The sequence below is a fragment of the Notolepis coatsorum genome (genome assembly GCF_963971535.1).
Source record: "Notolepis coatsorum genome assembly, chromosome: 11".
In the NCBI taxonomy this organism is placed as follows: domain Eukaryota; kingdom Metazoa; phylum Chordata; class Actinopteri; order Aulopiformes; family Paralepididae; genus Notolepis; species Notolepis coatsorum.
Genome location: NC_140175.1, coordinates 63,499,885 through 63,515,667, shown reverse-complemented (window position 1 = coordinate 63,515,667; position 15,783 = coordinate 63,499,885). Strand labels below are relative to the sequence as shown.

At 41.3% G+C, this 15,783-nt stretch overlaps 1 protein-coding gene across 7 annotated transcripts in view; it reads right to left on the bottom strand.

Annotated features, from left to right (window-relative positions):
* sh3bp2 (SH3-domain binding protein 2) overlaps positions 1-15,783 on the bottom strand; it is a 69,817-nt gene that overhangs the window by 2,846 nt on the left and 51,188 nt on the right. For 4 of the 7 annotated variants that reach the window (XR_014620230.1, XM_084324313.1, XM_084324312.1 and 1 more), the window contains exons 10-12: positions 14,150-14,205; positions 2,055-2,130; positions 1,202-1,264 (exon numbers count right to left, since the gene is read on the bottom strand). Coding sequence is in view for 6 of the 7 variants with exons in the window: in XM_084324313.1 (XP_084180439.1) it covers positions 1,202-1,264; positions 2,055-2,130; positions 14,150-14,205 (195 nt within the window). In the remaining variant the exon portion in view is untranslated. Of the gene's footprint in view, positions 1-1,201; positions 1,306-2,054; positions 2,131-14,149; positions 14,206-15,783 lie in introns of those variants that run through there. The other 3 variants (XM_084324315.1, XM_084324311.1, XM_084324314.1) reach the window with 2 other exon arrangements.

Genomic DNA, 15,783 nt, shown 5'->3' with positions numbered 1-15,783 from the left:
TCAATCAATCAATCAATCAATCAATCAATCAATCAATCAATCAATCAATCAGATTTATTTATATAGCACATTTCACATGACGCGTGTCAACCAAAGTGCTGTACAGAGGGTAGATACACATAGATACATATTGACAACAATCACACTTTTATGGGAGGGCACACAGGCAAACACATGAAACACAGGAAAACAGGGCATGAGTCAGTGAACGGGAAAGGCTAGTAGGTAGAAGTGGGTTTTGAGCCTCGATTTGAAGGCATCTATCGAGGGGGCGAGCCTAATGGAGGTGGGGATGCTGTTCCAAAGTTCAGGGGCTGCGATAGCAAAGGCACGGCCCCCCCTGAGCTTGAGGTTAGATGTCAGTAGCATGAATGATGAGCATGTCAGTAGCATGAATGATGAGCATGTCAGTAGCATGAATGATGAGCATGTCAGTAGCATGAATTATGAGCATGTCAGTAGCATGAATGATGAGCATGTCAGTAGCATGCATGATGAGCATGTCAGTAGCATGAATGATGAGCATGTCAGTAGCATGAATGATGAGCATGTCAGTAGCATGCATGATGAGCATGTCAGTAGCATGAATGATGAGCATGTCAGTAGCATGCATGATGAGCATGTCAGTAGCATGCATGATGAGCATGTCAGTAGCATGAATGATGAGCATGTCAGTAGCATGCATGATGAGCATGTCAGTAGCATGAATGATGAGCATGTCAGTAGCATGCATGTCAGTAGCATGCATGATGAGCATGTCAGTAGCACAGAATGATGAGCATGTCAGTAGCATGCATGATGAGCATGTCAGTAGCATGAATGATGAGCATGTCAGTAGCATGCATGTCAGTAGCATGCATGATGAGCATGTCAGTAGCACAGAATGATGAGCATGTCAGTAGCACAGAATGATGAGCATGTCAGTAGCATGCATGATGAGCATGACAGTCACTTCAGTTTGTTGCATCGTCAGTTTGTTGCTACATAAGCAGACAGACAGACAGACAGACAGACAGACAGACAGACAGACAGACAGACAGACAGACAGACAGACAGACAGACAGACAGACAGACAGGTAGACAGACAGGTAGACAGGTAGACAGACAGACAGACAGACAGACAGACAGACAGACAGACAGACAGACAGACAGACAGACAGACAGACAGACAGGTAGACAGGTAGACAGGTAGATTTCTGACCTCTACAAAGAGTCTGTAGTTCCTGGCTTTGCCCAGACTCACATCCCACACCACCAGCACCTGCTGAGAAGAACCCAGGGTTAAACTGAAGACGGAAAATCTACCTTTTAAAAAGGAAAAACCACAATATAGAAGCCCTGTTATTTCTCTCTAGTTTCTACTTTTGGGAGTGAGTTGTTTTTGTTTGCAAATATTGACTGGACTGTCTTGGACCAGAGGACTAACGCCTGATTAAACAGAACTGAATTCCTCTTAGTAAGTAGAGTCTATGTTCCAGTACATTAGTATTTCTAACATAATCCATGCCAGAGAATATCCCCTTACTTCCAGAGTATATTTATGTTTGATACTGATATATAATAATATATCATACATACTGTTTTTATTTTTCTGAGCCAATATACAGTATATATACAGTATATATACAGTATGAATGAAGTACTGAATATTGGCTCAGAAAAATGTAAACAGTATGTATGTGTGTGTGTGTTTATAGCTACAGTACTCTTCCCTCCCCCCTCCCAGTGATAGGATGCAGGCAGACGTCTAGTTTAGCGAGAAGAGGATCGTCAATACAGTTTAAGATTTCAATGCACTATATTGACCAAAAAAGTCAAAACTTTTATTCTATATTGAAATCATGTTTTTTTTACAACAAGAGCTTTCAATAGCAGAAAATAACAAATCAGTAATATAAGGCCCAGCCACGTTTAGTTATATGACAGCTTGTAATGGGAATATTCTAAGGTTATTGGGCTTTCTTTCTCATCTTTAAAGGGGAACTACACCCATTTTCAGAATTCTTACATGTTATGATCCCTCCTATTATTAAAGGCATGTTCCTTTAATATACCTTTGAAGTTTTCGTTCCAGAGTTCCTGATGCAGTAGAGACCGTCCAGAGGAATCTTGCAGCTGTCCTTAAACAACCTGTAGGTAATCATATTATATCACATATCATATTATCAATATCTAATCAGTCATATATATTATCAATATCAAATAAGCCATTATATATAAGATCAATATCTAATCATCAGTGGTTATATGATAAAAATCTAGTCATCAGTCATTATATATATATATGATCAATATCTAATCCTCAGTCATTATAGATGTGATCAACCTGTAGGTAATCATTATTACACCCTTGTTACACACACACACACACACACACACACACACACACACACACACACACACACACACACACACACACACACACACACACACACACACACACACACACACACACACACACACAGACACACACACACACACACACACACACACACACACACACACACACACACACACACACACACACACACACACACACACACAAAGACAAAGACACTTTGTGACAAACACATTAAAAAAGCGAGAATGAAGAATGAATAGAAAACAAACCAAAAGCATAATTTTCCTACAGACTGCAATTGGCCTAACCTGCCACTAGAGGAGACTGTTACTCAACATAAGAGTTGCCAATCACAATACTCCATTAATGTATGTCGAGTTTCTCCCATACAGACATGGCCCACCACAAATTGATATCCCTAGCTGAGCCTGAGTCGAGTCCGAGTCGAATCCCCATTACCCTAGTCCGAGTCCAAGTCATCAAGGTTGAGTCCACTCCACTCTGGCAGTCAAAGAGCTGACATACAAATAAAAAAGGGTTTATTTACTTTGTGACACAATAGCCAAACAAATGCACTAGCTAGCCATCAATATATTATGCCAGATGATTAGGGCCTTACAATTTTTTTTTAAGTATTTATCAATTAACAAGTCCGAGTCCGTCTGCACCTTCCAAGTCAGAATGTAGTCAATGCTCGAGTCCAAGTCTTGATTGATTGATTTATTGATTGATTGAAAACTTTATTAACAGATTGCAGAATGGGTACAATACAGTACAGCTCAATACACACAATTGTTAAGGGGATGCAGACCAGAGAAAGACTTTTGTCTTGTTTACATCAGGGTCCCCCATTTTCAATTAATCATAACATATATGAAATACACGACATACAGATAGACTACTGCTACATCTATACATTTATGACCTACCAGATTTACAAATACAGTACTGTTTGTGATACAAAAATAGCCCAAAAAAGAGAGTATATACATTTGACGTAGAAACTGTACATTGGAGGAGGTAGGGTAGGTGGGGGGGGGGGGGGGGGGGGGACTGTACATTGGAGGTGGGGGGGGGGGGGGGGACTGTACATTGGAGGTGGTTGGGTGGGGGGGGTTGGGTAGGCGGGGTGGGGGAAACTGTACAATTGTACAAGCAAAACTGTACATTGGAATATCGACGAAACCATACTTGGTTCCAAGAAGAGGGTCTCGTGTATTCTTGGGTTAGGACATTTACTGTACATTGGAGGGGGTTGGGTTAGGACATTTACAGGGGCCAGTTTCGAATTGCAGTCTCCCGTAGGTGCTCTTTGAGAGTGGTTTTGAAAGTGGGTAGTGATTCACATTCCTTTACAGCTTTGGGTAGTGTGTTCCACATTGATGTGGCATAATTGCGAAACGTGTTTAGTCCCTTGTTTGAGTCGAATCTGGGTTTAACATGATTTGTGGAGCTCCCTCTGGTGTTGTGGTCGTGGTATTCACTGACCTTTGGGAAGTATTTTGACATGTACATGGGTACCTTAGTGGTGTAGTGTATCTTGTAGACCTGGGCCCTCATTCATCAACGTGTGCGTAGAACATGTTCTATTTCCACACGTAAGCACAGAATTTAGAATGAGTGTACGCACAGGGAAGTCGGGATTCATCACACGTGCGTACGCAGGTTCTACGCACACCTGTGGCTTGTTCAAGATGGATTTCGGTTTGCCTCGACTAGTAGACGAGAGTAGCCGAGTGAAGCCGGGGGAGGAGTTAAAAGGGCGGACACTGCCGATTTCACGAGAGCCTCTCGCCTAGTCTTGCATGGCAGATACGCTTTCACGTCACCACACACACATTACACACCTGTCCAGCTCATTATAATGCGATGGCCGTTTTGCAAAATTAGATCAGATTCAAATGTACAGCACACACCATATACTGCTATAGTGGAATATACTATTCATATACCATTACCATAATGTATACCATCTTGTTGCACGCTCCTGGCCGCACGCACACACAACACACTGCTGAATAATTCTGTTTTGCATCAATATATATATATATGTATACTGTGTATATTGAGGCAAAACAGAATTATATATACAGTATTGAGGCAAAACAGACGACGCATGTGTGTATGTGTGTGTGTGTGTCTGACAGCTTGAAGTTTATCATGATGATATGATGATAACGCATAACATAATAGAGTTTTCAATCAATCAAACGTCTCATAACTCCCTGGCTGTCACGTGGCTGGTGACTGACAACTTTTCTGAGCCAATAGGCGCTTTGCCCGACCATAGCAAGTCGCTTCCCAGCCGGGAGCAGCCGAGTGAGAGGTACTGTGGCGCCTCGCTCTGAAGGCTGCTTGTGGCTCGCTCCCGCGGGAGTTCCACGCCTCGCCTCGTCAGATTTTCAGAGCAAGTCGGACAACATTCTAACCGTCATGCAACGCGCTTGGCGAGGCAGTAGTGAAACCTGCGCAGATCTGCGTCCGCCTATCCCATCTCGAACAAGCCTATTAGTCTAGATGGAAATAGGGGTCCACGCGCACCCCCCGGAACTTTTTATGCCACCTGATTTTTCTTAATCCTTAAAGTGTCTACTTTCAGAATCTGCCAGGTGCCAAGCTGAAATAATGTCCGAAAGGCTCCATTTTAACCCTTTATTGCACCTAACCCAAAACCGAAACATTAAAATGTGATGTAGCAAGAGGCATAACTTTTGAAGTAGACAACTTACAGAGACAAATGAATACATTTTTCCATACAATTCTGACCCTAGGAATTCAATGGAATGGTTATTTTTGACATTTGACAACACTTTGACTGTATTTCTGGACAAAAACAGCAAAGAAATGCAAAAGATGTGTGTCTGACCAACTACTTTTTTATTTTTCAAACGCATAGAGTGAATATTTGTTGACAATAATTTTTTTTTCAATCCTCCAAGTGTTTATTTTAAGATTATATTGGGTACCAAGCTGAAATAATGTCCCAAAGGCTAGTTTTAACTAGGGATGTCCGATATTATCGGCCGACCGATATTATCGGCCGATATCGGCAGTAAAATGTGATATCGGAAAATATCGGTATCGGTAAATTTTTTTTATTTATTTTTTTTACATTTATTTAACCTTTATTTACCCAGGCAAGCAAGTAAGAACCAATTCTTATTTTATTTATTGTCAAAAGTATGCATGTTGGTTTAATTCAACAACAAGAGATATGTAATGTTAATTTTTACTTTTTTAATTATCATATTTTGCACAGATAATGCTTACATTTAGAAAGCCTTTTGAATGCATCCAGTGAAATGATTAATTACCTGAAATTATTCCGTTTTTTTGGGGGGAAACCCTGCATATATCGGTATCGGTTGATATCGGTATCGGTATCGGTATCGAAATTAAGAGTTGGACAATATCGGAATATCGGTATCGGTAAAAAAGCCAATATCGAGCATCCCTAGTTTTAACCCTTTATAGCACCTAACCCAAAAATCGAAAATTTTTAATAGAATGTAGAAGAGGCATAACTTTTGAAGTTGACAACTTACAGAGACAAATGAATACATTTTTCCATACAATTCTGACCCTGGGAATTCAATGGAATCGTTATTTTTGACATTTGACAACATTTTGACTGTATTTCTGGACAAAAACAGCAAAAAAATGCAAAGGTTGTGTGTCTGACCAACTACTTTTTTATTTTTCAAACGCATAGAGTGAATATTTGTTGACAATCAGTTTTTTTTCGAGCCTCCAAGTGTTTATCTTAAGATTATATTGGGTACCAAGCTGATGATGTTGGTGACCGAGGCTCTGCAATTGGTTGGACAGTTGGTTGCCGTTGGTTACCTGGTACCTGGCTACCTGCAGATGGCAGTCTCCCACTGCTTTCTTTGGGAACAATCTCAAGGATTTTCTTAGTAAGTATATTATTCATTATTATTATTAACTATTATTAAGATATACCTAATAGTCATATACAAGTAATTCTTCAACAAAAGGTCTACAGAAATCACATCTGTAATCTTGACTAAGTAGTGTTGGTAGCTAGCTAAATTGGTAGCTAGCTAAGTTGGTAGCTAGCTGAGTTGATAGCTAGCTAATGTTTTTCAGCATCTTCAGGCTGATTACTCACTACTAACAATAGGGGAAAGGAAAAAACATTGTATTCTTGACTATAGTGTTGGTAGCTAGCTAAGTTGGTAGCTAGCTGAGTTGATAGCTAGCTAATGTTTTTCAGCATTTTCAGGCTGATTACTCACTACTAACAATAGCTTTTGATGAGATGTCCACTAACCTGCCCCCTGAAATCATCACTGGCGAGGGAAACACTGTTTTTCACAGCGAGTGGGACAACCTGAACAGAATCACCACCAACATTCATGGTTCAAATGTGGTAAACAGCGCCGGGGGAATCATGATTCAATAAGTGAAGGAGAGCCATGTGAGCACCAAGAAAAGGACCCTTCCTCTCTATGACAGGTCATCCAAGATGAGAAGCCTTAAGATCACGCCTCCCGAGACGCTGCCAGAGCTGGCATTCAAAAGAGTTGGCCCCAAATTCCCCAAGAATGCCAACTTTACCCCTCCTGCTGAGAACCAAGTGTCATATGATGCCTCAATGTTGCAGTACAACACCCACCTCCTCAGCAGATGGTTGAGCAGCCAGGGCAAGCAGCAAGTGCCTGGATTTGGTGGTTTTATTCCAAGCACAGGGAAAGTGCCTCCTAGTAAATCTACCATCGACTTTTATACCCCCATCAACCAGCCCATTACAGACAACGCAGTAGTGTATGAGCTACTCAAGAGATGCGAGGCAGCAACTGAGGAGGTTGGACAGCCATACACCATCAACACGTTTGACCTGGGAGTCATCATGAAAGCCTGTCCTATAGTATGGAAGTACGAGGAGGAATTCAGTAAGCATGTGAACCTCATTGGCAAGTTCCACACAGCCATGAATTACATGGGCAGACTCACTGGGCGCAAGTGTCTTGGAGCTGGCTACGCCGAGATCCTCCTTGGAGCTGGCCTCGCAAACAGTGGTTGCCTGAAAAATATCCTGAGCGGGAAGTCATATGCCAAGGCTCTCTTCAGTCTGAAGGCGGTCACAGAGGCACTTGAACGGTTGCTGTTCAATGTTTTCTAGAGGAGGAGAAACCAGACATCCCATATGAGATCCTCTTCAACCTCATCCACTCTTGCACTTCTGAGAGCCTCAACTCCACTCTGAAGGATCCCACACTGCTCAAGCTGATTGGTGACTACCTCCAATACCAAGACAAGGTACGCAGGGACCACCTGGTCAAAACGGGCATGTTCTGGCTCTCCATGATGGATCATGCAAGGCTGGTCTTTATGATAGATTTTGCTGTGAAAACCAACAATTTCGAGCTGTTCCATCACTGCAACGGCGCCATGGCAGATCTCTTCTTTGTGTATGATGGCCACAACTACGCCAGGTAATCTATGCACTCATTCCCTGAATACTCAATATAAAAATAAGTGGGAGCTTATTGTAGTTGTTGTAATAAACTTGAATTTTCATTAATTTCCTACAGGTACCTTACTTGGTTTGAGGCCTTTCTCACAAACATCGACCTCTCCCATCCTGGTGCTCTTGATTACATCAAGCTTGGAGCTATAGCTGTTGCACGATCATTGATCCCAGGGGCTCTCGCAGCAGTGGACAAGACCATGGAGGAGACATTCATGAGGTATGTCAGTTTGTGGACACAAACATAGTCACCTATATTTAATTTCCATGTTCATGTTGGTTGTGACGCTAAAATTCAGATTCTCCCTCTCTACATTGCAGGTGGTCTAATTTCCATGTTCATGTTGGTTGTGACGCTAAAATTCAGATTCTCCCTCTCTACATTGCAGGTGGTCTACTAGGTCTCTTCAACAACTGTGGCGCATACCAGAAATGGTGCCGCACAACCTCTGCCCGCTCTCAGCTCTATGAGCTTACTCTTGAGATGTGTGGCATGATTGACAACCCTGATATGTCGAAAGCAGGCAAGCACCGTGAGCTGGAGCCTGCCCAAATCAAAAAGTCTGAATTAGCGGTGCAGAGCGTCATCTCTGCCATCAATGGCTTCACAAACCCCTGGAGAATCCCAGACAAAAGTCGACTGTACTCCCTTGCATCTGGAGCTCCCATCGATCCAGAGGTTGAGGCTGACGTACTGCGGGCCGAGGCTGCAGGCAGGGCTGCCAAGGAGCAGTTCATCCAAGAGCGCTTCATTTCCAAGAGGAAAGACTTCTTTGATCGCCTCAAGAAACTTAGGCTCAAGACAATGGATTACTGCAGCAAGAGGGTCAAACTTACATCTGCGCAGGGGAAGGTGGATATTGATTTTACTTATACCATTTGCATATTTCATTACACAAAAACATTATTCAGTAAGGAATGAAACCGTAAAACTCTGTTGTATTTATGCCTTCCTCATTTCCTTATTTTCCATTTCAGCTCTTTGTGTACAAGGAGCAGAGCAACCTCGCCTTTCAGCTGCTTGTTAAGTCGCAGATTATGGAGATGCCCATCAACCTTGAGGAACTCATGCGGTATCCCCTCTCACCTGTTCCTCATGCCCTTGGCTCTCCGGATGGCTATTTTGCTAAAACCAACAAGGCCACTATCCTTCACCATCTGCTGCAGGACAGGGACGAAGACGTACCTTACCCCAATGATGCCCTCTTCATACAGGATGGCAACGCTCTCTTCCACATGATGTCCAACCTCCCACCGACCTTCGGAGGGATTTGCATGCAGCTCCTGGACCAAATGGTTGCCAAGCACCATTTTGTGTTCTCTACAGATTGCTACCCGCCAGATTCCATCAAAGCCCAGGAGAGGCTCAGACGTGGCTCTTCTGAGAAGCGCATAATTGATGGTCCAAACACCCGGAGGCCCTATGACTTTAAGTCATTCCTTGGCAATGAGCTTAACAAGAAGCAGCTATGTGACCTGCTTCTCAGAGTCTGGGGGAGCAATGAGGCAGCATCCCGGATTGAGAAGAGCATGAAAGCAGTGGTGTGTGTTGACGGAAGATCTTATGACCTAACATCAACAAATGGAAAAGTATGTTGACAGAAAAAGTGTGACACACACATACAAATGCAGACCATAATTGGGCTCTTAATACATATGACAAAAACTGCATAACTTAAAATGTTAATTTGTTAAAATATGTAGTAGTATTCATTTACTTTGTTTGATTGTTACAGGTCCAGACTTCTGAGATCTATGAACTGCGATCCAACCAGGAGGAGACAGACAGCCGGATTGTCCTGTACCTCCACCAGGCTGTCAAATGGGGGTACAAGTCCAGTGTGGTGAGGACACCTGACACAGACATCCTGATGATCCTCCTCTACCATGCCAGCAGGATCAACCTCTCCATCTACCTTGACCATGGCTCTGGCAAACATCGCACACTGATAAATGTGAGAGAACTGTCGGAATCACTGGGCCCTGACTACTGTAGCACACTTCTTGGATTCTACGTCTTTACTGGGGAGGACTGTACCAGCGCTTTTAAAGGCAAAGGCAAGGTGAATCCCCTGAAGAAGCTGGAGAAGACTCCTAAACTCCACAAAGCTTTCAGGCAGCTTGGTGCAGACTGGATGGTCACTGATGAGCTTCAAGAGGAGATGGAGAGCTTCACATGTATTATGTATGGCCAACCACGGATGACATCAGTTGACACAGTACGGGTGAAAATGATGAGAAAGATGGTCGGCGCTGACAAAGTCCTGGACTCTAAGTCAAAAGTAGACCTGGAACGCCTGCCTCCCCCCAAGGTCTGTCTCATTCCACATGTCCAGCGAGCCAACTACAGAGTCGCCTTCTTTAAGAGAGCAGACAAGGCAATAATCGAGAGCCCAAAACCACATGATCCAGGCATGGGCTGGGAGAAGACAGGAGAAGAGGAGGTGTTGGAACCGGTCTGGGCAATTGGACCCATCCTCCCTCCTTCTCTTGTTGAGGTACTGGCTCAGAGAGCAGAGTCAGAAGAGCATGCAGCCCTTGACAAGGTGACCGATTACACCAACAATAACTTGTCTGTGGGTGAAGTGGATGGAGAGTATGAGCATGAGGATGAAGAGCTGGAGATGGAAGAAATTGAATTAGAAGATCTCTTCAGTGACGATGAGGATGATGAGTAGTTTAGGTCAGCAAGTTGGTAGTGACATGAAAAAGTAAATGTATTCATTGTTCAAGTTGTAATTATATCACACTTTACATAATCTTTCATGTTTGATTTTGGTGCAATAAAGAGTTAAAAATAAACCCAACAAGATTTTATTCAATAATTTAATTTAATTTAAAGGATTAGAGAAAAACTGATTGTGAACATATATTCACCCTATGTGTTGAAAAGGTAGTTGGTCATACACAAATTTTTAGCAATTTCTTGCTGTTTTTGTCCAGAAATACAGTCAAACTGTTGTCAAATGTCAAAAATAACCATTCCATTGAATTCCCAGGGTCAGAATTGTATGGAAAAATGTATTCATTTGTCTCTGTAAGTTGTCTACTTTAAAAGTTATGCCTCTTCTACATTCTATTTAAATTTTTCGATTTTTGGGTTAGGTGCTATAAAGGGTTAAAACTAGCCTTTGGGACATTATTTCAGCTTGGTACCCAATATAATCTTAAGATAAACACTTGGAGGCTTGAAAAAAAAACTGATTGTCAACAAATATTCACTCTATGCGTTTGAAAAATTAAAAAGTAGTTGGTCAGACACACATCTTTTGCATTTCTTTGCTGTTTTTGTCCAGAAATACAGTCAAAATGTTGTCAAATGTCAAAAATAACCATTCCATTGAATTCCTAGGGTCAGAATTGTATGGAAAAATGTATTCATTTGTCTCTGTAAGTTGTCAACTTCAAAAGTTATGCCTCTTCTACATTCTATTTAAATTTTTCGATTTTTGGGTTAGGTGCTATAAAGGGTTAAAACGAGCCTTTGGGACATTATTTCAGCTTGGTACCCAATATAATCTTAAGATAAACACTTGGAGGCTTGAAAAAAAACTGATTGTCAACAAATATTCACTCTATGCGTTTGAAAAATAAAAAAAGTAGTTGGTCAGACACACATCTTTTGCATTTCTTTGCTGTTTTTGTCCAGAAATACAGTCAAAATGTTGTCAAATGTCAAAAATAACCATTCCATTGAATTCCTAGGGTCAGAATTGTATGGAAAAATGTATTCATTTGTCTCTGTAAGTTGTCAACTTCAAAAGTTATGCCTCTTGCTACATCAAATAAAGGGTTAAAATGGAGCCTTTCTGACATTATTTCAGCTTGGCACCTGGCAGATTCTGAAAGTAGACACTTTAAGGATTAAGAAAAATCAGGTGGCATAAAAAGTTCCGGGGGGTGCGCGTGGACCCCTATTTCCATCTAGACTATATGATGAATATGACTTTGATCCTACGTTTGAGCTCGTGCACTGTTTTAAGTATTTGCATACCAGAAACGCCCCGATTAACCATATACGGTAATGGGTTACACCCATGAAATGTGGAAAAATGGACTAAGCCGAGGGAAGCGTGTCATGAGACAGGCTGACAGACGTGTACACTTACGGTGATGTCGGATATGATATCTACTGTATTAACCATTGCTGCCTGGGCAGCGCAAACACTAATAAATACTGCGCTGGAATATGACTGCCTTTTCCCGTGTTGTTTGATTAATACCCAGGGATTAAAGTTCTCCTCAATTTTATTCCAAATCGCGATGGATCTCCCGTCAATTCTCTACCTGCTGCATATGATTTCTAGAGGCATACTACAATCTATTTTGATGTCAGTATTGGGTAGCCTATATAAACAATAATACGAGAGCATATACAAGAACAATGAATCTTACTGCCATGTATGATGTGTAGCCTGCCTATATGTGATCAATACAAACATGAACTTGAATTCCATCATGTCTGTGTGCGGGTCACTGCGGGAACTCACAAGGCTGTTGTCACAATGTAAATAAGAACGTGCACTGAAAAGTTACAGTATGTAGTTGGTTGATTATTTGTATGACAGTCCAAATCCAGCAATAACATGTATCAGGCAAATGCGCATCGCAACATTGACTGAGTGGAATCCCTTTCTATTCACATAACTGCATTTGTGATGGAGCTTTGACAGCTACAGTAACAGTCTATTGCTCGATCCATCTCCAATATCACGATGGACCGTGCCGGTGGCAAAGACCCGAGGGTGGAGAGGATCTTGAATGAATTCCATCATCATATATATATGTTGTGTGTCTGTCCACTATGTTTGTTACTTTGTTATTCCCCCCCCCTATCTATGTAAAGCGACCTTGGGTCTCTTGAAAGGCGCTATATAAAATGAAGCTATTATTATTATTATTATTATCATCACATCTGTGCGGGAGCTCACAAATAGACTGTTAGTCTCAGTGAAGTTTCAACGGAGGTCATCTATTCTAACCAACAAATTGAAGTAGAAAGCATTTCGTGACCAATCTTATTTGGAAACATGACACACAAAATAATTTGCTTTTTATTTGAAACAATATCTAATCGCGTTTGGAGGTTGGTGTTTTGCGTCTGCCCCCCCCCGTGCCAAACAAGCAGGCCAACCTCTTGTTCGCGTGTGAGCCCGTTATAATTACACTACTGTCGCTATTTTACAATGAACTATAATGAATTACGGGTCATACAGAAGTTGAACACTAATGCACGGAAGCTTATTTCCGCCTTGAAACTAATGCAGAACTGAGGAGTGCTTATGCGTAGTAACGATATTCTACCACTGGGCGTCAGGCCGTCAGCTAAGTGTGCTCTGACCTGTGCGTAGACGTAAGCACGGAGTCAAGTTCAAGTTGAAATTGATGAATCCCACTCTTTGCTTAGAAATGATCGTACGCACAGGGTAAGCACAAATCTGTGTGTAGAACACGTTGATGAATGAGGGCCCTAGGCCCATTGCAAGTTGCTGTACTCTGTCTTCTACCCTAAGCCATCCTAGGTAGTCAAAGTGGGCAGGGGTGAGGTGGGTCTGACCAGTTTGTTTTGTGATGTTTGTAATCTTGTTTTTAGCGCCTTTGAGGTGCTTTGGTACCATGAGGTGCAAGCATAGTCGTAGTACCCTTGAATGAGTGCTCCTGCCAGAGACTTCAGCGTATTCTTGTTTACCAGAGAGGAGATCCGGTACAAGAATCTAGTTCGTTGGTTGACTTTTTTTTATTACATTGGATGCCATTTTGTCACAGGAAAGATTTGCCTCTAGGATGGAACCTAGGTATGTAATTTCATCTTTCCTTGTTACAATATTGTCACCCACTGTAACTGAGAAGCCGTCGGTCTTGCTGAGTTTGTTATTTGATCCGAAGAGAATGGACTCTGTTTTACCCAGGTGTAATGATAGTTTGTTATCAGTGAGCCAGGTGCAGATTCTGCCGAGTTCTGAGCTGAGGGTTTTTTCAACCTGTAACTTGTTCTTGTCAGAGACCAGCAGGGCTGAGTCGTCCGCGAACAAGAACAAGTTGCAGTCACAAGCTGACGACATGTAATTTGCATAAATTAGGAACAGTCCAAGTCAGAGTCATCAGTGCTCAAGTCCAAGTCGAGTCACGAGTCCTGAAAATCAGTCCAGGACTCGAGTACTCGAGTACACTGCTAGCTGCAGCTAGTATGAGGAACAGTTTGTGGTGAGAAAGGACACTACTGATCAACATCATTATTGGTAAGAAGGAAATATGCTTCCACCACCATCACCATGAGGACCTGAGGACCTGTTTGAAAGACTGACGTCTCTTACTTTTCTACACTGCTTGTTTCCGTTGTATCCACGAAGACAGACTCTGGTAGATGCACCTGAGGAGACAAGAGAGACAACGGCACATATTAAAGGGATAATCCACATTTTATTGCTAATTGACCAACTCAATTGTTCAAAGGCAATACTATCAGCGTGGAGCCTAAAAAAAAGTTTAAAGGGTTAAAGTTGCTGAGTTAAAGTGATTTATTTTGATCTGATGAATATATGAAACATGTTGTGTTTTAGAAGGCTATAGATATAGTACATATTTATAGGCCCATATTTCTTTGACCTGCTAAGCTGTAGGGTCCCCAAATCCGGGGTCCCTGCTGTTTTTATCATAGATCTATCAATACAGACCGTATTAATTAATGTTGTGTTTATTTTTCAAATGTAGCCAAGAGTAAAGACCTTAACCCTTTCAAAACAGCAGTCAAAGTGTATATTTTCAGCACTACGTTTGTTTACTGATGTTTTTAAGATTTACCGAAAATAAGAATTTATCGGAAAAAATGCTAATTCTATCTCTCGTAAAACAAATTTAACATGAGGAAATGACTAAATCCAGATTTAACACTGCCATTGGAAAGAGGAGCTTTTTCCCTATCCATAGATGTATATATGATTTGGCCCTAATAAGGTCAAGGTCAAGTTCAAGGTCAAATATGAATTTATTATTCAAATGGATTATAATGTATTACTGTATCTACAAATCCTTCTCTTGAATCATCTTCCCTTTATTAATTTGCTTCGATTTTTTTGTACACTTGATCTCAAGAAGGTGGTGAATGAGCTCAGTGGTTGCAAAGATGCAAAAGAAAATATCATAATTTATATTCTCCTTTATTTCATCACAATTTACTCAAGCCTAGTAACAGACACAATATTTCTGACAATGGGAATACATACCCCCAGGTCCCTAGATGTTCCTAGATACCTGCAGAACATGCAGATTGACCTTGGAGAAGTGGAGCAATCTTCCATTTACTTAAGCATGTACCTTTAGGCAGAATTTCTGAAAATAGGGCTACAGCTTAATTTGTATGCTAATACTTGCTCTAAATAAGTGTTTAAACTGAATGTGAATGGAAATTAACTATACTAAAATTTGAATCCATATCCCTGTGTGCTTTTTTCTACAAACAAATATTATAGTAATACTGTAGTATGGTAAAACCAGTAATACTACAATGATTCACCTTAAATGTCTATAATATTCGACTGTAGAAATACTGTGGTGAATCACAATACAATATTTATAGTAGTAAATCTACAGTGTGTATGAAAAAAACATAGAATACTATAAATCACAGTATAGCTGTCGTAAATCTAGTGTGTATGAACAAAAACATAGAAATACTATACATTACTACAGTATTTATGTGCTACTGTAAATCTCTATAGTACATAATAGTGGGGCGACAGTGGCTCAGGAGGTAAAGCTGTCATCTGGTAATGATTACCAGGTAATCTCTTGAGCAAGACACTTAACCCCTAACTGCAACCTTGCATGGTTGCCTCTGCTGTCGGTGTGTGAGTGAATGGGTGAGTGTGAGGCATAAGTTGTGAAGTCCTTCAGATAAAACTGCTATATACATGCAGTCCATTTACCATTTGACATGTAAGAGAAACCC